Source organism: Gopherus evgoodei, chromosome 10 (genome assembly GCF_007399415.2).
Source record: "Gopherus evgoodei ecotype Sinaloan lineage chromosome 10, rGopEvg1_v1.p, whole genome shotgun sequence".
NCBI lineage: Eukaryota > Metazoa > Chordata > Testudines > Testudinidae > Gopherus > Gopherus evgoodei.
The window spans coordinates 5,562,028-5,583,646 of record NC_044331.1 but is presented as its reverse complement, the minus strand read 5'-3'; the positions used below and the strand labels follow the sequence as shown (position 1 = coordinate 5,583,646).

Below are 21,619 nucleotides of genomic sequence, written 5' to 3'. Positions count from 1 at the left end.
AGTCCCATCTCCAGCCCACATGGGAACAGCTATACTGCTGTTTTTAGCCCTGCAGCCTGAACCCCACAAACCTGAATCAATTGACCCAGACTCTGAGACTCGGCGCTGCAGGTTTTTCTTTGCAGTATGGACATAAATAGCGCCACAAAAAACAACACCTAAGAATGCTGATGGTCTAGTGTATTTGTTCTCTAGCATGGCCTCAAGTCACTCCTACCCTTCTGTTCAGCCATGCATAGTCAGCGTGATACTGTGTCTCTAAAGAGTGATTATAATCTACCATGCAGATCCTGAAATTCTGAGTCTTAGCGTATGTCTACATCTAAAATTTTGCAGCGCTGGTTGTTACAGCTGTATTAGTACAGCTGTATAGGGCCAGCGCTGCAGAGTGGCCACACTTACAGCAACCAGCGCTGCAAGTGGTGTTAGATGTGGCCACACTGCAGCGCTGTTGGGCGGCTTCAAGGGGGGTTCAGGGAACGCGAGAGCAAACCGGGGAAGGAGACCAGCTTCGCCGCGGTTTGCTCTCGCGTTCCCCAAACCCCCCTGCAAACCGCAGGGAAGGAGACCTGCTTGCACGGAGGTTCGGGGAATGCGAGAGCAAACCGGGGAAGGAGACCAGCTTTGCCGCGGTTTGCTCTCGCGTTCCCCGAACCCCCCTGCAAACCGCAGGGAAGGAGACCTGCTTGCACAGAGGTTCGGGGAACGCGAGAGCAAACCGGGGAAGGAGACCAGCTTGATTACCAGAGGCTTCCTCAGGTATGCTGGGATACCTGCTTATTCCACGGAGGTCAAGAAAAGCGCTGGTAAGTGTCTACACTTGATTACCAGCGCTGGATCACCAGCGCTGGATCCTCTACACCCGAGACAAAACGGGAGTACGGCCAGCGCTGCAAACAGGGAGTTGCAGCTCTGGTGATGCCCTGCAGATGTGTACACCTCCTAAGTTGCAGCGCTGTAACCCCCTCACCAGCGCTGCAACTTTGTGATGTAGGCAAGCCCTTACTTAGACCCCTGTGTTCCCACAGAAGTTAACGGGAACTATACATGCATCTGCTGGCAGAATTTAGCCCTTACTTTGCTAATGGATTATGATGGCTCCTTCTGTGCCACACCCCATTATAGTCTGAGCCCTGATGTCCATCTGCCTGGGACATGAAGCTGCATGTAGTCACTCTGGGTTTGAAAAAGCCTCATGGAATTTTAGGGCTTGTCTAGAGAGCAGCAATGCATACTAGGGGGTGTGATTTCTAAAGTGCACTAACATGTTGCAAATGAATCATTCTGTGTAGACCCTGCTCGTGAGAAATAAATGCTCCCTGGTGTACTTTAATGTAGTATTGTTTAACAGCACTCCTGTAGTTTGCACCAACAGGGTCTATGCAGATCATTTAATACGCAGCATCTTAGTGCATGGTAGAATCACACTCCCATAGTGTCCACTGGTGCTCTGTATAGAAAAGCACCTAGTGTCTAGGGATGGAAAATCAGACTTCTAAACCAATAATGTGGTGCTTACTAATGTTTTTCCAAAACACCCAAAGGCACCTTATATGCAGAAGATGAATGGCCTGCCCAATTTTAGTGTAGCTGTTTTCCAGTTACAAGACTCATCTCAATCTGCTTTTTGTTTTTGTCCTCCCTACCCCCAGTAAGTTAGCTCCCAGGTGGATCTCCCATGGCCCCAAATTTGCTTCAAGAGATAGAAGCAAATAGTTATGGCTGCATTTCAAACCCCTTAATAAAATGAGAGGACTCTTATCTAAGTGCTGACCCAGCCTTAACTATGGAGGTGCAAAGAATGAGCCTGGTTCTGCCATGACTAATACCTCCCTCCTGGAGTCAGCCCCATTCATGTTACTTAGGAGTAAGGAGGGTATCGGCGTCTGACCATGTGGCTGTAACCCACTGAGCTTGTCTAGAGCCTATACCAGTGTTAATTGTCAGATGCAGAGAGCTCGGAATGGTATCAAGGGCCCTGACTCCAGACTGGTTTTAATGCCAAGTGATTTAACTGGTCAAAGAAACAACCCTATCAGACTTTCCGTGACAAGGAGATGTTGTTTAAAGCAACTCCAGGAAAAAAAGCAGCTTTTGTAGGTTCATTTCCTTGAGCATAGCTCCTATGGCTAAAACTGCAGCTCAAAGCAGTGCAGGTTTGGCTGGTACTCATTAAGCAATAGGATTACCATTTTTGGTTTGAAAGCACACTTAAAATAGAAAGACAGTCTTGAGCAAGGAAGAAACTCTGACAGAACATAGGGAACATTCTTCCAATGTACGTTTGTAGAGGACTATCTCTGTCTTTAATCTCAGCACTATTTCCTGCACGTCTCCTGGGTCTAGATTCCCTCTCATTGTTAGTGGTATATCTGGAAATGACCTCAGGCAGTTCTCAGTGACTGGCGACCCATGGTCAGAATGACTAACCCAGTCTGTCTCCATCCCTTGGACATGTCCTATTGACTAAAAAAATGACAGGCGCTGACATGTGAATAAAAACAAAAACAGGCTAAGAAGTGAAATCTTAACTCTTTGTAGCAAACGGAGTTTGCAATAAACATTTCAACTGCTCAGTAATTCAATATAATGACACATCATGCACGTTTGTTCCATGATGATAATGTTGCAAGCTTCAGTGAGATTAGCTGTTAAGGGGAACAGGCCAATACACAGAAAATGTATAGGGTGCAAAGACCTCTAATATTCTTAACTGAGCTGCTTAAAAACTGTTTTAAAAGCCTTTTTGTCTTTGTATTTCTTTAAGAGTATATTTGTGAGTACATAAATGTTCTTTAGACTTGATTCAGCAACCCTCCTGGGAGGAATCCCATTGAGCACCACTTTTGTAAGTAAGGATTACTCGTGTGAGTAAGGGCTGTGGGAACAGACGCTAAGCCTGCCATTGGATCCCAGGGAGCGGACCATGCGGAGGTCTGCTGGTACAATTTAACTCCAGGATTGGGGCATTTATTGCATCCATCCAAACAATATCCATTACTGGTCAATGGCCAGTGAATAGACCATTCCCTGCTATTACCGCCTCCTGCCCAATGAAAATACCCACCCAGGACTTGATCCAAATCAGCAAGGGGGTTTGTAGCCTGTCCTTCTAACGCTGAAATCAATGGCAAAACTCCCACTAAGGGAGCAGGATTGGGATCTACATCCTTATGCCTCTCCAAAAGGCCTCCACTTTCAGGTTCTGTCAGACCTAAAGAAAGAGGGGCTCCTAATAACAATTTCCTGCCCCCACATTAGCCCTGGTGCAGAGCAAGAGCATCCCGGGTAATCACAGGGTGCTTAAAAATATATCACATAATCTGACTCTCTTTGGAATCCAATGCTAATTTCACCATTGTCATTACTGGGAGCAGCATTAGCATCAACAAATTACATCATGGACGTTTCTTGGCTGGCAAAACATTCCTTTTAATATAATCAAAATATACTTTAAATGCTGCAATAATAACAATGAATACTAATGCTACTTAGAAGTGATAGAGCACTCAGTGTGTTGTAAGGATAACTGCACTGGGCAAGGGTTAACAATGAGAATAATATAAATCCTGGAGCAGAAGTAATGATATGAGGGGTGGATGTGCTGCTGTGGTCTGTTGGCTCTTTGCTTTAATGTAAGTAACAAATAATTCCCTCTGGCTCTCTGCACTTGTGGATGAGGCCATAAAAAATAAAGAAACCTCAACTAATAAAAATGCTACCCTTGCTTTTATGTCTTAGAGAGCAAAATTTGTTGTTTGTCTAATGATGATATTCACAACTAACTCTGTGTTCACTGCTGTTGTTATTTAGTACTATGTATTTAATATCTGCATCTAGGTTGTGAAGACCCTGAGCTTGCATTTCAAAGGATGCTGATCCAGCTCCTCTTGTTACCTGAAGGTTTTTGGGCATCTCTGTCTGGATAGTTGGGAATCCATTCTATTGTTTTCCCAAACTGTAACCCATTATAATAACTTTATATGAGTGGAAATATTGGTGATTCAGTTGGCAACACTTTTAAGTCTGAGCCAGGTATGGAACCTATGCCCAGTTGTGGGGCTAGAGAGCTCGTTTGTGTTGGCAGTTGCGTCTTTCAGGTAACATATAGGTCATGACCTAATCCTGGTGTTTTAGTCAAAACAATTATCTTCCTTCCTAAATTCTTCCTGTCTTAGGCTGTTGTGTGCTGATAAACAGCTGCTGTGCTCCAGATCAGAGGTGGATGCATTTTGGTGGTGACTGAAAACATCCCATGTGCAGCTGAAAAATGCAATAGTATTGTTCCATTGTATCCATCATATGACTACGGCCTCCTGAGCACCCAGTCTGACAGCTTGCTTTCGGGGCCTTAAATTAATAACAAACCTTCCTCCATCCTCCCTGTCTTTCTCTGTCTCTCTCCGAGTTAATCCTCTTTGGTGTAGAGATGTGTTTAATTAATAGCTATCTACTTATTAATTAAATAAAAAGAAACAGATTATTTAAAACCATCAACTTTTATTTAAAGGACATTTAAAAACAGGTAATACACCCACATACATGCTCTTTATGAGAAGCAGGGTGTTCTTGCCACATATTATCAGTATATATAACCTGATTATCAGTATATATAACTTGGCCACTGAAAGCTATTAGTTTTAGTGTTCTTTTAAGTATCTAAAAACTGATAACTATAGGTAAATTTTCAAAGCTTTCTTGGTTCTGTGCAGTTGCCAAAGCACTGTCTGTAGATTCTGCACCGGAAACATGCTGACCAATGTACTTTGAATAGGGTGGATAAAAGTCAGCTTCCAGGTCTAGGTCAGGTATTGGTGTATGTCCCAGGTAATCATCCACAAAAGACAGGTGAACTTAAATATGTGGGCCAGCACCTCAGCTAGTAGAAATCGGTGTAGCTCCTATTACCTTCAATGGTGCTGTGCCAATGCACACCAGCTGGGGACCTGGCCCCATGGAGGAGTGTTACTCAAATGTTAAGAGAAGCCTTAAAAATGTGTCTCAGCTTGGTGTAGATGCAGAGAGAGATTTGGAAATCCTCAATTAAGAGTCCTGAGAAATAGGATTGGGTTCAACAAGATATGTCCTGTCAGGTGGGAAACTACAGGGATTATCTGACTGATATTGATCTTGCAAAGAGATTTTGTTTTGTCCAGACAACGAAAGAGAAGTTGATTTCCAGGTCTAGGCATACACCATCTTACAACAATGCCTGAGATTACATCCTAGTGTGGAGGCAGATTTTTTTTGTTAAAGATGTTTTGGAAAATAAGCCACTGCTTCTGTTCTTTTACAGGGATTTTCTGGAGAGAGATTTCTCTTCCTTGTTTAGCAGTGAAACACTTAATATATGGATACAGCATTCAGATGGGGGATCTCTTTCCACTGGCATATCATGGGCAACAGGATAGACAAGACTCTCCAGAGACTGGAGTGACTTTTGAACGACATCTTCCTTTCTTAGCAGAGTTTATTCCCATTAACACCTAGGATTCTATTGATACCCTGACCTGCCTGGTGTATATTTAAAGATGATGTACCCTCTGTTACACCCATGAGAACCAAGGACTTCCAGGTCAGATCCCTTCCTCCCCACCCCATCTCTTTCCGTGTTCACATACCTCTTTCCTTCCTGATTTGGCTTTGCAGAGCTTGCAAATCAACCAGAAAGTGGAATGATAAGAAATAGAGGTGGTTGATATTTTGACTAAAGGGATGAATTTTTCTGTAAATAGAATTCTCCATACTTTTGATCAGCTCTAATTAGAAGAGACCTGTTCTTTTTAATGAGATTCACATCCCAGTCTGGAAGACCCAAGAGGTTTGGCTAGAGTCCGGGGGAAGCATCTGAGTATCTGCTGCTTGACCAACATGCACATTTGAATGAGCCTTTCACCATTCACTCTCAACTTTGATGATCCTCCTTAGTCAGTAACTCAGAATTAATAGTTTTGATTTTCTTAGGAAGTTCAGGGGCAGTTTCACCCTCTTCCTTCCCCTGTTCCTGCTGCTCCAAACTTTTCCTCTGTCCCAGCAGCTTTTTGCTGATTGGCATTTTGTGGCATTTCTGCACTGCTCCATTGGAGTTATTATTGGAGATGACTATGAAATAACAGTGCTGCCCTATAAGATCGCTACTGCACCACTGCAGAAAATATTTACCAAAGATGTGGTAAGCAGCTCTTTACTGGAGTGACTGGCGTCTGCTGTGAAATGTACCAGACGCCAGTCACTTCAGCGAAGAGCTGCTGCAACAGAACAAATTGCCCAGGGCAGCAGCTCTAGGGGAGGGAGGAAAGCCAGCAGCCCAGTCCGTCTGTCTTTGTTTTTTCCAAGGGAGAAAAATTATCTTTTTTACAAGCCTGCCGTAGTTGGCTTTGACCAGCTCTTCCCAGAAAATACCAACATAAAGAGAAGAGCAAATTATTGCATAAAAGGACAGAATACCATTTATATCTGACCTCTCTCAGGTCTGCTTTGATGTTTTGGTCAAGTTATGCTTCCTTTTCATCCCATCGCACCACATTTTTAGCTCACGGGACTACAGTGGCAGCATAGGTGCTCCTCAGCCATTTGCAGCGGAGGCAAGAGTTTATTAATTAAAATCAATTTTTTTAATTAAAAATTTATTTTTTTTAATTTGGGGTTGGCATGTTGCCCAGTCTGTTTCTAGATCAGGTTTGTGGCAGATACAAAGCCAGAGTGCTTTTGTTACTGTCCAACGTTTCCAAATGAAAAATAACAATCCACAACAATTGTGCCAAAAAAATTAAGGGCCGTTTCAGTACTGGGTGTTATCTGCCTGGAAAAGGCTCCAGAAAGGCAAACTGTTGCCACAGGCTGCTGAATAAATGCTGATAAAAAAGACAAAATACAACGTGTTTGTTATGGGTGGTAGCTTTTGTAGAATGTATCCCCATGTGGACACTGGTTGCTGTACTCCCTTTCCGATTTGAACGAAGTGTCTGTTGTCTGTGATATCATCTAACTCCTGTAGTCATAACAGAGCCAGCGGAATTCAAACTGCTCAACCCTCTTGTCTATCTAAAGCTGGAAATATCAAAGAATGGGAGAAATGAAGCTTGAGATGTTGGCTCCGTGGGACTCTTAGTTCATGTGCATACCGCAGACTGGATCAGCATCTTTCCAGTGGGAAGGGCAGCACAGAGCGGTGCTGTCCCTGGAGCAGAGCAGCAGAGCAGGGACTGAATTGTGATTGAAAGTCTCTGCTTCCACCACTGCTCTGCCCTTTTCCCCAGCACAGATTAGTGCCTTTTCTGCACTGGCTGTTGTATTGGAGGGATGGAGCCCAGGCTCTGTCTACCTTTGGCAAAAAGAACAACTGCATGAGCACATGGCTACAGTCATGATATGGCCACATAGCGGTTTGGCTACCCATGAATTCCCTTCACCATATTATCCCTCCTCCAGTGGGGCCTCCTCAGGGTGAACTCTGTGGCCAGAGCCAGGCCCCCCAGAAACTGATCACTGCAAATGCCATAGTGATGCTCATTCATTTCCATTGTGTCTGAAATAGGGAGGGAGAAGCAATTTGTTAAAGCTCAGAGAAAGTTTGGTTTGGTTCAGATCAGACCATTTCTTATTTAATACCATTACAAATGCTGGAGGCAAAGCAGGGTTTTGGGTGGAGCCTGACAGCTCATGACCCCCCCCCCCCATGTAATAACCTCTTGACCCCATGAGGGGTCCCAACCCCCAGTTTGAGACCCCCTGGTCCAGACTAAAAGCAGGCAAGGCTGACTTACCTATGATTCTGACAAGTCTGTTTTAGAGTTCTGTATTGCTGCCCATCACCATCTGTGAACTTCCCCATAACTTCAGTGAAGTGTGGGTGAAGGTGATGGTGAAACGGAGTCCCAACTAGACTCTGTGAGGTCTCTAGTTCTTCACACTGTTCAGGGTACATAAAGCTCTGCTTAGGTTTGGTTTCTCTTGTTCTTCTGACGTTATCTAGCTGTGTTTGCCCATGGGCAGTGTGCTCCTATCATCTCTGATTTTTGTTTTTCATTTTCTGCACCACCAAAAACTGTTAGCTGGGCTTCGCCTGTACTTGGTTTCCATATTTCAGTGTCTCTCCTAAAACTGACAGGAGAGCTAAGAATCATCCAACTTCTTATTTCATTTGGAGCACTCAGAGGAGTTTTGGAGTAACATGCAGGAAACATTTGATGCAGATTCTTTTAAAAATCCAAAGACGTCTGTATTCATTACACTAAATGTCTGCTGTGATATTTTGCTGTGCCCTGGCTTTTCCATGTTTTTGATTTAGAGAAGGCCCTGAAGTAGAAATCCTAATCTTTGAGGACTGCAATTATTTCTGTCTCGGGGGATTGGGACCTCTTTTGATGCTGGCAGAAAATGACATGACCCAGGCTGTGAATTTGGCCTCTTTAAAATCAGCCTGAGTTTTCCATCTGGGTTACTATCTATCCTTTTTGACAATACCAGAGACGAATACTTGCTGGAATATATACTATCTGACTTGTATAGTAAGGATGTATTTCTAATTGTCCAGTATTTCAAGGGAGGAGGATGGCAAGTGTTTTAAGGTAGCCACTCATTATTTATGATCACTGCTGTGATCATTCATCTCTTGCTGGACTGTGAAATTATACCATGAGATACGGGGGCTAAAAATATTATTTTGGCTGCGTTATGAGAGTGTCCGAGTCAAAGACATTTGAGGGGACAGTAGGCCAGACAATGAACCATATTCTTAGCTCTCTGCTGTCTGCAGATTGGAGTCTCTGTTGTTTTTCTTCTTCTGCCCACAGCTATGTACTGAATAGGGATTGAAAATTTTTGCAGCACTAAGAAATTTTCTTCCAGGAGCAAAAGGGAAAGAAAGAAAGGGGGGCTGGGGAGAGAGAATGGAGAAAACCAGTGAGGAGGAGGAGGAATGATAGCCACGAATCAGCAAAAAGGAAGAGAGCAGAGAGGAAATCTATTGCGAAAAGCATCTTTATCTGCTGCTTGGGGGTTGCAATATGCCCATTGCTGTCAGGCCCTGAGGCTGTGGTCCCTAATGAAGACTGTACATGCTGAAATGCTACTACAGCCCTGGAAAGGCTGGCCCCACCCACAGCTGATACTCAGGGGATGGGCTTTGAAAGGCCTGGAAACTCAGCAAAGTTTGTCTTGTCAAGTTTCCATTAACTCTTCCCCATACCCAGTGCCTTGTTCTCCTGCTGGTGGGCGCATGAGGGTAGTAGAAGAAGTAGGGGGGGAGGCCTCCCAGGACCCACAAAGGCCCTGGATCTGAAGGGAAAATACTTGTTCTCCCCTTTGTGCCTCTTTGCTCCCTACCTGCTCTCCTAGCAGCATCGAGGCCAGTGAGCAAGCAACTGACACCTTCCCAAGAGCCTGTCCCAGGGAGGAGGACTCCAGTGTGGAGAGAGGGAGCCTGGCCTAATACTCTTGGAAGCAGTACTATTAGGTGCAGATGTATTCTCGCTCTCACCTAAGGCATGGGTTCTCGCTCGGGGGGCTCGCAGAGTCGCACCCATCCTGCCCTTCCCAAATTGCTAAATGGGAGAGGGGCTCCCGACTAGGTGGGAGGGGAGTTCTGCCACGGAAAGGGTTGGGAACCACTGGTCTAAGGCATTTGTAATGCACCCATCCCTGCAGCATCTAGGGCCCAGTCCCTCACAGGGACTTAGGGGTCTAACTCGCTGAGAAGGGCAGGCTTCCGAAACTCCACTCTCCTTGACACCTGCTGTTGGCTGGCTCAGGCAGTTCCCTGCCTAACACGCTGGGGCAGTATATAAATTTATCCCGGGGTGGGGGTAGATGCTTCTGTAGTATCAGAGCACCTTTACAATCTTTAATGTAACACTCTCCCAACACCCCCAGGCATCATCCCCATGTTACAAACTGGGACATGGAGAGAGACGAAGTCCAGGGGCGGCTTTAGGGATTTTGCCGCCCCAAGCACGGCAGGCAGACTGCCTCCAGCGGTTTGTCTGCGCAGGGTCCGCTGGTCCCGCGGCTTCGGCGAACCTCTTGCAGGTGTGGGACCAGCAGACCCTCTGCAGGCACACCTGCGGGAGGTCCACCGAAGCCGCAGGACCAGCGGACCCCCCCGCAGGCAAGCCGCCGGAGGCAGCCTGCCTGCCACCCTCGCAGCACCGGCAAAGCGCCCTCTGTGGCTTGCCGCCCCAAGCACGCGCTTGGCGTGCTGGGGCCTGGAGCTGCCCCTGGTGAAGTCCCACAGCCAAGGTCGCACAGGAAGTCTGTGACAGAGCAGGAAATTGAATTCAATTGAGGTAAACGCACTAGCCATTCTGCCCCCTTCCTCTTCCACTGCTTAGATCCCACAAACCCCAGTCTCTGGGATCCCTGGCTGAGGGACTGCTGCAGGGTCAGGAAGGAAGGGGAGCAGGAGGCACAGATGACTTCTCTCTTCCATGTCCACCTCCCCGCCTCTGATCTTCATGTTTATATTCTACTGGCTGGCAGGGTGTGAGCTCTCTGGGTCTTCCTGGGGAACCTTTGGCGAGTCACTAGGGGATGGAAGTTCGGTTTCCCAAAGAAATTCAAGATTTCAAATTTGGTTTGGTTCCAAATTGGAACCCCTGAATTTTGAAATTCCTCACAAAGCAGAAGGCCAGGCATTTTGTGTATGGGGATGATTGAAACGTTCTGTTTCCATTTTGACATTTTAAATTTTATATTATATAATATAGTACAAAAGCTAAACAATTCAAAACAAAATCATTTAAAATGAAAAATCAAAATGCTCCAGTCAGAAAATGTCAAAGCAGGATGTTTCAGCAAGGTCAGAACTTTTTTTTCCTCTGGTTTTCTTCCTAAACAAAATCCAGGCAAAAGCAACCCAATTTCACAAGACTTTGATTTCAAAGGAATCGCATCTTCTGAAGGAATAGGATTCTGCTGAAATTTCTCAAACCAACTCTACAAGTCACTGACACTGGCAGTGACTCAATTTCTCATATGTCAAAGGGGGATGATAATTCTTCTTTTCTCCTAGCCTTTGTCTGTCTGGTCCATTGAGGCTGTAAACTCTTTGAGGGACTGTCTAGACTCTTACCACATGTAAGTACAGCACCCTGCCCTATGGGGCTTGATCGGAGTTCAGCCCTCCAGGGACTACTGCAATACAAATAATATCATATCAAAATACAGGGATTTTTTAAAAATGTGAATGTTAATTGTTCAGATTATTTTTAAATCTCTTCTTATCCGTTAGTTTAACGCAATTTAAAGCCTTTTAAATATACTGAAGGTATAAAATCTAGAAAATTACCAGATTGTTTTTTATTAAAAGAATAAAATAAAATGGTCCCTATATACAGGATTTGACCTCAGTTTCCCCTTATGCTGGCATGGCGACCACTGCAGGTCTGTGCTCTGTCTGCCATCTCCCCGCATAATGCATCTGCATCCTGGCTCTCTCTGGGCAGGAGAAACAGGCTGATTCATTCCCCTGTCTTTGGGGCCACTTATGGTCCTTCTAGGCTTTAGAGGATTTGACCTTGTACAGTACCTGTGGGCAGAATTAAGAAAAGGATCCATTTTAGGTAACTGGCAAACTTTTAAAACCTTCTAATGCTTTATCCAGCTTTTATTATGAGGCCTATATGACAAGCTCAAGAGCATCTCACAAGAATGTTTGCTGTTATAAGAGGCAAAGGAAATGCAGTGAAATAACACACCGCTATTAATTACGAAAAATCCTTTAATAACCAACATTATTATAAATTATATGCACATTATGACAAGTACAATTGAGGTCTCTGTTTTTCGTGCTCCATTTTAGAGTGCCAAACAATGTGATCTTGTTGGGGGAAAAAAAAATGAAATAGATGGCACATCTAGTCAAATTGGGACTCCTATGTTGCATACCTGTGCTTACAATGATAGCAGGCCTTAGTTATTATCTTGAAGGCTCCATTGTTCTTTGAGCTATAGTGCATGCAGGATGATTATACACTGTTGAGAAGCATAATACTTTGCTTGCCAAAACAATAACAGGTCCGTTACTTAAATGAGGTACTATTTCAGGTTTTAATATTTAGATGCCACTAGTAATTGCACATTTGTAACAGTCTAATTTGGGCACCAGTTTGCAATGCTGATATTAGAAAGAAAAGAGTTGGCGAATTTTTAAAGGCATTGGACTCCATCAAGTTCTGACCTATAAAAAAGCATGAATTCTGAGTAACTAGAGGCTGGGTATGGGTCTAAAGCCCTTGGATCTCAGAAGTCCTGAATTCTGCTTGCAGTTATGAAACTGACTTCCTCTGTGATCTTAGCAAATCCTGTAACCTCTGCCCTGGTTTCCCATTGCAAAATGAGGATAATACGTACCTGCCTCTGTGGAGCATTGGCTAATATTTGTAAACTGCTTTGAAGCATTAGATAAGTGCAAAGTGTTGCAGATCACTACTGAGCAAGGAGGCATCCTAGTATTATCATGGTCTGTCACATGACACAATTTCCATGCCTAGTGATTGAAAATTCAAATGAGATTCTCTGATTCACTCCCAACCGGATTTCTGCATAGAAACCTAGTGGGTCTGCTGGGGACAGTACTGCAGAGAATAGCTAATCCCCTGCTCTTCCCCCTAAAGCCCTGAAAACCCTACGGAGGTGGAGAGAGGTTTGAGTGGAGAGGGATGCAGAGAGACCCTGGGTGCATGCACACACATGGAATTGATGCTCTGGCTTCGTATTCGTTATATGAGGCAGCAGTGTAGTTCAAATACAGTGCTGGAATGACCAACAGAAACAAAGTGGATTTATTACAGGGCTAAGTGCTGTGAGTTATCAACGGCAACTGTCTTCCTTCACACACAGTATATAACAGTCACACAGCTAGCTGCTAATAGGGATCTCCAAGTGTTTCCACTCGACATGATGAATTCTCCTCTCTACCCCTTTTTAGTTTGTCTTCTCAAGCCATGGAAGCGTAAGTTGGAAAACTGAACAAGTACTGGTCAAGGAATCTGCCCTTTGGAGCCTTGGGTGTCAGAAAGCAGCCAGAGATGTGTCAGGTAAACTCTTTAGGGGCAGGGACTGTCTTTTTGTTCTGTGTGTGTACAGCCCTTAGCACACTGGGATCCATGACTGGGGCTCCTAGGAGTTATGGTCAGACAAAGAATAAATAATGACAATCAGAGGGTAGCATTTTATTTTTTGTCATGGAAGTGACATAGGAGGGTTCATCACTTGGAGCCAAACTGAGCCCTGGGGTAAACAGGAGCAACTGAAATTACATGGAGGAATGCCAGCTGATGCCAGGGTGGCATGGTGCCCTATGACTCGAAGGGCCTGTCTATCGTGGGCATGTCTGTACTGATGAAGCTATAATGCAATGCCCAGTATAAGACCACTGCCCCAGTACCAGCCTGCTATTACAGCTGTGCAGAAAGTTTGCCTCGGTGTAGCTACAGCAGAACACACATCCCCATTGCAGACAGGCCCTTAATATGTGTTATTCATTTATTTTGATTTAAGATCAGAAAAAGATGCCTATCCCAAGCTCTAGGCACGCTGCCCTCAAGGGAATGTACAGGTCAGAACCACAGAAAACCAAAACAGCCCCAAGTCCCACCCAGCACACCCTAGCAAGGCAGCAAAGTCACATCACCCAAACCAAAATCCCCATTTCCTTCAGTTCCCAAAGGCAACTCCACTTTCCAAGCACTGCCCCACAGCTCGCTTTAAAAAAAAAAGAGATGCAGAGCTTGCCCTGCAGGTCAATACATTTGGGCTGATTTGGAATGGAGCAGAAGAGAATTCCAAAGCCAGGGGATTTGTCTCTACATAAATGTAGCTAAACCAGTGCAAACCCCTGTGTGGACACACTAATACTGGTTTAAAATTGGCTATATTGGAATGTACAGGGGCAAGCTAAACTGCTATAGGCCAGCTTTCAATCAGTTTAAGTGTCCTCACAAAGTTGTGCTGATTTAACAAAATCAGTTTAGAATCACAGCTTTGGTTAAAGTCATGCAACTCTGTTTAGACCAGGCCTAGGCAGAGAGCTGCACCCATAAGACTGTACTGCTGCCTCGAGTTGGTCAGGAAACAGAGGAGAGGGAAGAAATCATGAACATTTTCATTTTATTTTATTATTATTTTTGATTGAAATTTCATTTTCATTAAAATGTCCTGACCAGTTCAATCACTGGTTGGGAATGGGGGTAAATTATTAACGTTTGGTTTGTGTATGTTATCAACAACTTTCAGCTGGTTCTAGGATCAGCGTTAAAGGGTCTCAGAGTCTGTTATACTTGTTGGTTATATTTGTCTCTGATGTATAGCTCTGAATTTCCAAACAATTATTGTGTTAAGCATTTGTGTCTGTGCAAAACCTCCATCCTTAGCTGCAAAACTACCTTGTTTTGATGTTTGAGAATGAAGAGAGAAATGACGACGTTGAACTCTTTTACTAACTGTAGCACAATAGAAGATGTTTGGCAAGGCGTTTGGAAGGGTCTCCGGCTACTCAAGAGTGACCTTTCACCACGTCTGCACCCCTTTATAATACTGTGTTCTGAGAGAGTTACATTGTGAACATCATTCAAGCAGGTGTTCACTACCAGAGAAAAGTTGTCTTACTGTAGCAGCCTCTCCCTTGATATTTACACATTTTTATACATGTCCGTTCCTGGCAAGGCAAACATCAAAATTGTTGTACAATAAAGGTAACATTTAATATGCGGCAGGTTTGCAGTATCCGCTCAGAAATCTCCCCAAAGGGTCGGTTGCCACTTAAAAGTGAAATTCAATGTGACTGGAAAGGTCATACAAATCATAAGTCATATTTTAACTACAATAAGCCCGTCTAGTTTTCAATACACTTTTTTAGTCCTGAGATAATAAGTTCAAGAAAGCACGTTTGTTAGCCACTCAGATGTACGGCAAAGATTATGTTCTAGCAGGAGAAAGCTGCTGCTGCTACTTTTAACAAACTCTAACCTATTAATGGGCGGAATAAATCAATTTCTCTGCCCCAGAAAACATCAAGTATTTAACACAAACATCGCGGCTATGAGCTGCCAGAGCCTCCCTCTAGTGGCCTGTCATTGTAAAACAGCTTCATTGTTGTGATCTGTCACAGAGAGACGTACATACAACCTGCTGAAGGGCTCATAATATAGGGTGTCATCTGAATAATTAAATTCGCTGCCCGCTAATAATTAATCTCTCACTAGTATTTTCTAACCCAATATTCATTGTCATTTTACTTGGTGCATCTGGCACGTGGGATCTGGGCACAGATCTGTAACATCCAAGATCTAAACCAAAACCTCCTAAATTCCGGGAGACTTATTCCGGAGTGAGGTAGTCAGACTGCCGAGAACTATGCTGAGAGCTACAGGTTTTGAGAGCAAGCTAGCAAGTAACAAATTAAATCTACTCTGCAGCAGATTATAAACAGGAACACCACCACATGCAAAGGCTTGTGCTGGAGCATGTTTAGATCATGGATCGCTTTTTTTCATTTCAAGTTCCTATACATTATATACCAACCAACATAACGTGAATGATGCATAAATACCGCTGAGGACCAATGACGAGAACGGAATTTCTTTCATTCAGTGACAATCTGTGATATGAAGTAGGTTGCTCCAGTTCTCTAGCCCAACCAATCAGCGTTTAAGGGGCGAGGCACATTTCTGAAGAGAGCCAATCCTGATTTTACAAGCCTGAACTTTTGCTACCCTGAACAAGTTAATACATCCAGGAGGTGTGTCCCAGTCTCACTGACTCCAGTGGAGGAAACTACATTAACTCTTCATGTGCTGAACTTCTAGCTAGAACATTCATATTTTAGACATGCTTTTCTGACCTAGTTTTCTTAGTGCAATTGTAAAACTGCGCCGTGCTAAGCAGCATCTTAAACCAGAAAACAAAAAGGCCAATTGGAAAAAAAAACCCGCCACCCTAGTGGTGAGGTTGTAAATTAATGTTAAAGAGAAAGTTATTTCAAGTGAAATGTTACATGACTGGGTCAAAGTGAAATTGACAGATTAAAGGCTTGGTGATGAATTGCAGAACGATTGATCCAGCACTGCATCTTGGGAGTTGCTACTTCAGTAATCCTCGTCCTCCGTAGACGACCAATAATTAATAAATAAACCTAAACAAAAGACCTGAAGGTTGTGTATGAGTTACTGTTTATAACATCAATAAAAAGCAGCCTCCTAACTCAACGGTGTCCCTGGGAAGCACGTCTTGGAAATACATGTGTATAGGCAGGAACAGAAAACATTTTAACAGAGGTACTTTTTGTTTAAGCTAAAAAGTAGCTTAGCTGTTCTGCAAAGAGAGGGCTCACTTCCTGGGTCGTCGAAGTATTAAAAGACACGTCTCCCCCCCCCCCCCGCCCCGCAGTGATGATTATTTCGCTGTTGGTCCATGCCCATGCATCATCCTCCTGCCTTTGCCAAGCATGATCAAAGTACTGTGATTAAGGATGGCATGTGCAAGGCACTGCTTTTTATACAATTAAAAAATGAGGGGTTGTGGATGCTATAAATATGACTTCGCATTTACAAGACCAGATGCGCCACACACCGCACATCACTCCTGACAACAAAGTTCAGCTGAAGAGTTTTCCCTCGACCTGCAAGCACTTTTTTTTAGTCATCAAATTTCCCCTACCGTTTTTGCTCGGGGTCCATCTTTTAGCAAATGGTCACTGTGTGTGTGAAGGGGGGGGGTGGCTGTCACGCCGCCGGGGAACGAACGTGCCCCCACAAACTCTTCCCCCGTGCCTGCGCCTTTGCAAGGGACGTGTTTTCCTTTAAGAGTTAAGAAACTTGAAACCTTGTTTGCAACAATCAGTGCAGCAGAGAGCCGCCAAAGTGTCTAGACTGGCACATGATGGGAGGCAGCCAATGACTCCAGTTCTCTCCTAGGGGGCCCTGTGTGTGTTTTAGAAGAACAAAAAAGAGAGAGCGAGGGAGAGAGAGGGAGAAGGGGGAAGAAAGAAAGGCTCAGTGCTGTTTAAACAGACCCCATCGCAGCACAGCAAGCAGAAGTCACTTGCTGGGGTGGGGGCTGCTCCGGGACCATATTCCAGGCGTTCCAACGTGCAGGATAGTGGATTGGATTTTGTGTGTGTTTTGTTTTCCTTTAATTAAGGATTTCCAGCAGCTCTCTCCGGGATATTTACAGTTTCCATTCATGTGTTGAAACGTGCGTGGGTTTTGTTTTGTTTTTTAAAGGGAAATAACTCCAAGTCTAGGACCTGGTGCAAGTTTACTGATCCAGAGCAGCCGTTTCGGATTTGCCACCTCTCCCCTTTTACTGTTTTAATGGCAAAGAAACACAGTTGATGGGGCTAGTTTTCAAGGAAGGATTTTTGTTTGAGAAGCAGCAGGCGCGTTTGCCTGTGACCCTCTGGCTGCTTTATCTTTGGCTGTAAATTGCTAGTCGATGTAGGGCATCTCCTGAGCTTTTCCCGGGCCAGCCGCTGCAAGGGAGCGTTGGCAGGCGACCCCCAGTGTGCGTCGATGTAGCCCCCCGCGGCGCCTTCTCGGCCCTTTCTTCCTCCCCTCCCTGCAGTCTCCCTCATGTTGCAGCCCTGTTGCAATCTATCGGCGATTAGCTGTGCAAGGCTTTTGCACGGCGCTCCGAGGGCCCTTCGCTCCATGCGTGGTGGCGATCGCGGGGCTTGCGCCGGGGAAGGAGCGGGCATCAAATAAAAACCCAACCCCCCAACCCCCGAAATTACCAGCTCCGAGCTGTCGTATGTTCAGGTCCAAACGCTCAGGTCTTGTGCGGCGACTTTGGAGAAGCCGTGTCATCCCGGACAGGGAAGGGGCAGATGGGAGCTCCAGGCAGAGCCATGACCACGGTGGGGGCACCAGCCGCAGCAAAACCCCGGAGAAAAACCCCTCCTCGGAAATCCGCCCGGTAACCCGCAACCTGGCGAGGGACCCAGCGGAGCTGTGCGCCTGGGAGCCGGGCCAGGAGGGCAGGGGGAGCCCCATGGCGGAGCGGGATGGGCCCCGGGGCGGCCCCGGGCAGCAGGAGGAGGAGGACGGGGAAGAGGAGAGCCCGTGGTGGGCGCAGGAGAGCGAATGCAAAACAGTGACGTGCTGCCTCTTCAAGGAGCGGGAGCCGGGCAGCCCCAGGCCCGCGGGCGCCTCCTCCCGGGACAGGGAGCTGCGGTCTTGCGACTTCACGCTGCGAGCCCCCCAGGAGCCCCGCAGCCGGGAGGCCCGGTCCCGGCTCCTGCTGCTGGAGCAGGAGCTCAAGTCCGTCACCTACTCGCTGCTGAAGCGGCTGAAGGAGAGGTCGCTGGACAGCCTGCTGGAGGCGGTGGAGTCCCGAGGGGGGATGCCCAGCGGCTGCGTCCTGGTCTCCCGCACCGAGCTGCGCCTGGGGGGCCAGGCGGCGCCCCCGCAGCTGCTCCTGGGCAAGCTGTTCCGCTGGCCGGACCTGCAGCACCCGGCGGAGCTGAAACCGCTGTGCGAGTGCCAGAGCTTCGGGCTGGCCGACAGCCCCACGGTCTGCTGCAACCCCTACCACTTCAGCAGGCTCTGCGGGCCAGGTAAGGAGCGGCCCCTCCGAGGTCGGGGGGGTGTCCCCTGGGGGAGCGGGAGTGCTCAGAGACATCCCATCCACCCCGGGCTGGGAGCCCTAAGCAGGCCAGTCCCCAACCCCAGCCTGAGAGCAGAGATTGCGCCCCGTCCAGCTGGGGGGAATGGCACGGAGATAGCCCGACTTCTGAGCAAGGTGTTGGGAAGCCCTCCTCTAAAGCCCCCCTTGGTTTAATCGCTACGTACGATGCAAGTTTGAATGCAGATTGTTGGGCAACCCAGGTGCACCTGGCGGGCTGGCTAGGGCTGCAGGGCTGGATCCGTTTTTATTTTTCTCTGCCCTTTTCCACCCCACCCTCAAGTACAATTCTTTGCAGGGTTTTTTGTTTTAATTATGAACAAAATCTGTCAGATCCGCAATAATTTCCACTTGCATCTGCTGCCCTTTGAGAAGACCTCGATCAGAAATGCCTGTCACTGGTGCATTAAGGATCTAACCATGTCTAGGCGTGAGAGTTAAGGGGAAGATGCAAAGCTGCATAAAGGCCTACGCAAGCCAAAAGCCCTAAAAACCAGAAAATTGGCACCACCACCTTTTTGCTCATAGTTCAGTACCCTGTTTGGATTAGATGGTAGTTTTCTGTGTAGGCAGCCGTCAGGAACTATTCATCCCCAGGAGTTTTGTTTTCTCATAAAAGGGAAAGCTGGTCAGATTGGTGAGTTAGGTGTTTCAAACAACCAACACTAAAGTGGGAAGGAATATTTTAGTTCTAGCAACACCAGGAGCATCATTTTCTGTTTTAATTAAGATTTTTTTGTGCCCCGGTTTAGGTTTAAGATCTAATGCTCTTTGCTTGTATCAGTAACCCATCACATACGTTTTTGAAGCCTGTGTTGAAATGTAGCTGTTGACAATTCACAGTGGGAGAGTGTCCCACAGTGCAGTGGCTGGTGTGGGATCTCCAAACCTCTTGCAGTTAAACGCCGTGACACTTTCTATGTAGCTGTTTAGCCCTAGCCTTGCTGGACTGGGTTTTAGGAAGGTGCAGAACCTTTTCCCGTGTCCACGATATGTTGTACCTGTGTCTGTATGTCAAGTCTGAACCTTCCTCCTGATCCTCCCCGCTTTGGTGTAGTCTATGAATTGCACCATTGTTTCCAAGTGGAGTCAAGGAAACACTCTTAATACGCAGCCAGCCAGTTGATGTTATGAATCGTATTTTCCCACCCATTCAAGGAGTTTGAGAATGCCTCAGTGCGCTGGACCTGTGTGTGCATTTTCAGGCAGCCCGGCATAGGCACCCCCCCAGCAGCCTCTGTCTCCCTTCTAGTCTGGCAGAGGCGCTTCTTTCCCTTGTGCAAAGGCCAGTAGGAGGCACTAGTGCAGAGAGAGGAAGGCGGCTGCTCTCAGTTGCTGCTGGTAAAATTGTGAGCTCCACAGAAGCCACCCAGGTCACCAGTAATAGGTCTCAGCCCCAGCCCCCTTGCACCCTGCTGGTCTGCACAAGCCACATGACACAACAGGCAAGTGAGTTCTGCTGGCCTGGGGCAAACATGGCAAGCTCTGGGATCTTGCTGAGAGCCGGCTGAGACCCATTTCACCTGTTCTCCTGGTGCTGCTCTGCCTACTTGCTGAGATCTGTTGTTTTTGTCCCCCAGGGGCACAGCTGTCCCATTAGCGTGTGTGTGTTTAGGCAGGGAGGGAGAGGTAGCAGCCAGTTGGGGCAATAGATCCTACACGAGGCAAAACCCATGATGAGTTTGTAGCTTTAATCTACTCAGTTTGCTGTTCACTTTTAGGCATCACACAGCCGGCCAGGCAGCTCCCCGGAATGAATTAACCCCCAACACTGGCGTTTGCCTGTGTGAGGATGAGGGATTTATAAACCGGGGGGAGGATCAAAGAGGCCCCGGGGCTCCCAAAGGTGGAGAAAGTCCCATACCCCCTTCCCGTCACTCCTTTTCGAGCTAGCCCTCCCCAAAGGGAGCCAGCAGCCCCTCTTTCAGAAGGTGGCTGGGCTCTGGCTGCATTGTGCACATAGCTGGCAGTCGTTCATGCGTGGCTTGATAAGGCTCTGTGTAATTTCTGTCATTGAGGGAGACAAACTGGACTTTTCCTTGGGCTCCTTCTCCAAATACGCTTTTAAAAAGACATCTGAAAGAGTGGCACCCCCCCCACACACGTCTTTGCCCTCCCCCATTTTGAGACAGCAGGAAAACTTCCAGAGCGGTGTATTTGCTGAGATCAGTGCTTTGCAGATGGCTGTACTCATTTAAAAGGTGCCTGCCTGTTTCATGTCTGTGGATGGACATTTTAAGAAATACTTTAATCACGAATACAACAGATGTTGTTAAAGCCCCTTCTCCCAAAAGCCTCCATGATCTAGGAATGAATCCCAGTCTCTTTGCTTCCCCATTTGTTATTTTGCTGTAATTATAGTCACAAAATGACTATTGTCTAAATCACACTAAAGGAGACACAGCTTTTAAGTGACTTTAGAAGGCAGCCTAGAAAAACAAAGAATACAGGAATTAAACAGACAAAAACTTTTCTTTTATTTGGCCCGGCATTATCCCCTTTGAATTGAGATCAGTTTCAAGTTGTGCTTAAAAAGCCCTTTTTTCCTACGGAGGGTCCCCCTCTGCTATTTAGGTGAAGAAGTGGTGATAATATGCAGTTTGCATATTGCTGGCGCCAGTCTGACTAGCTGTTTATCTGACTGACTGGGGATCTAGGCAATTACTGCTGCCTTTCTTAAAGCTGCAGTGACCCCTTTTTTAACTTCTTCCAGCCAGTTTAGGCTTTATGGGTGGGGGAAAGCACATACTCCTTTGTGATAGCTGTTTTAGTGCAACGAAAACCTGGCAGAGTGAACCAAATAGCCCACCCTAAATAATGGAGGTTAGTTATCCATTTTCTGTGTAAAAATACAGGGTGAGAATAGAAGAATGAAAGAGATTCTGAGATGGAAAGTCCTGACCAAAGAAAATTCTTAACTTTCACGTCGTATGAAGTTTCTTGAGGTTCATTAGCTCTTGCGTAAATGCTGTTTTAGTTTTGTTATGAACAGAAATCC

The 21,619-nt window shown here is 46.1% G+C and overlaps 1 protein-coding gene across 1 annotated transcript in view; it reads left to right on the top strand.

The window, feature by feature from the left end:
* Window positions 1-14,586: 14,586 nt before the first annotated feature.
* SMAD6 (SMAD family member 6) overlaps window positions 14,587-21,619 on the top strand; it is an 83,258-nt gene continuing 76,225 nt past the window's right edge. The window contains exon 1 of the mRNA XM_030579004.1: window positions 14,587-18,553. Coding sequence (XP_030434864.1) covers window positions 17,749-18,553 — 805 coding nt within the window. The 5' untranslated portion in view covers window positions 14,587-17,748. The remainder of the gene's footprint in view (window positions 18,554-21,619) is intronic.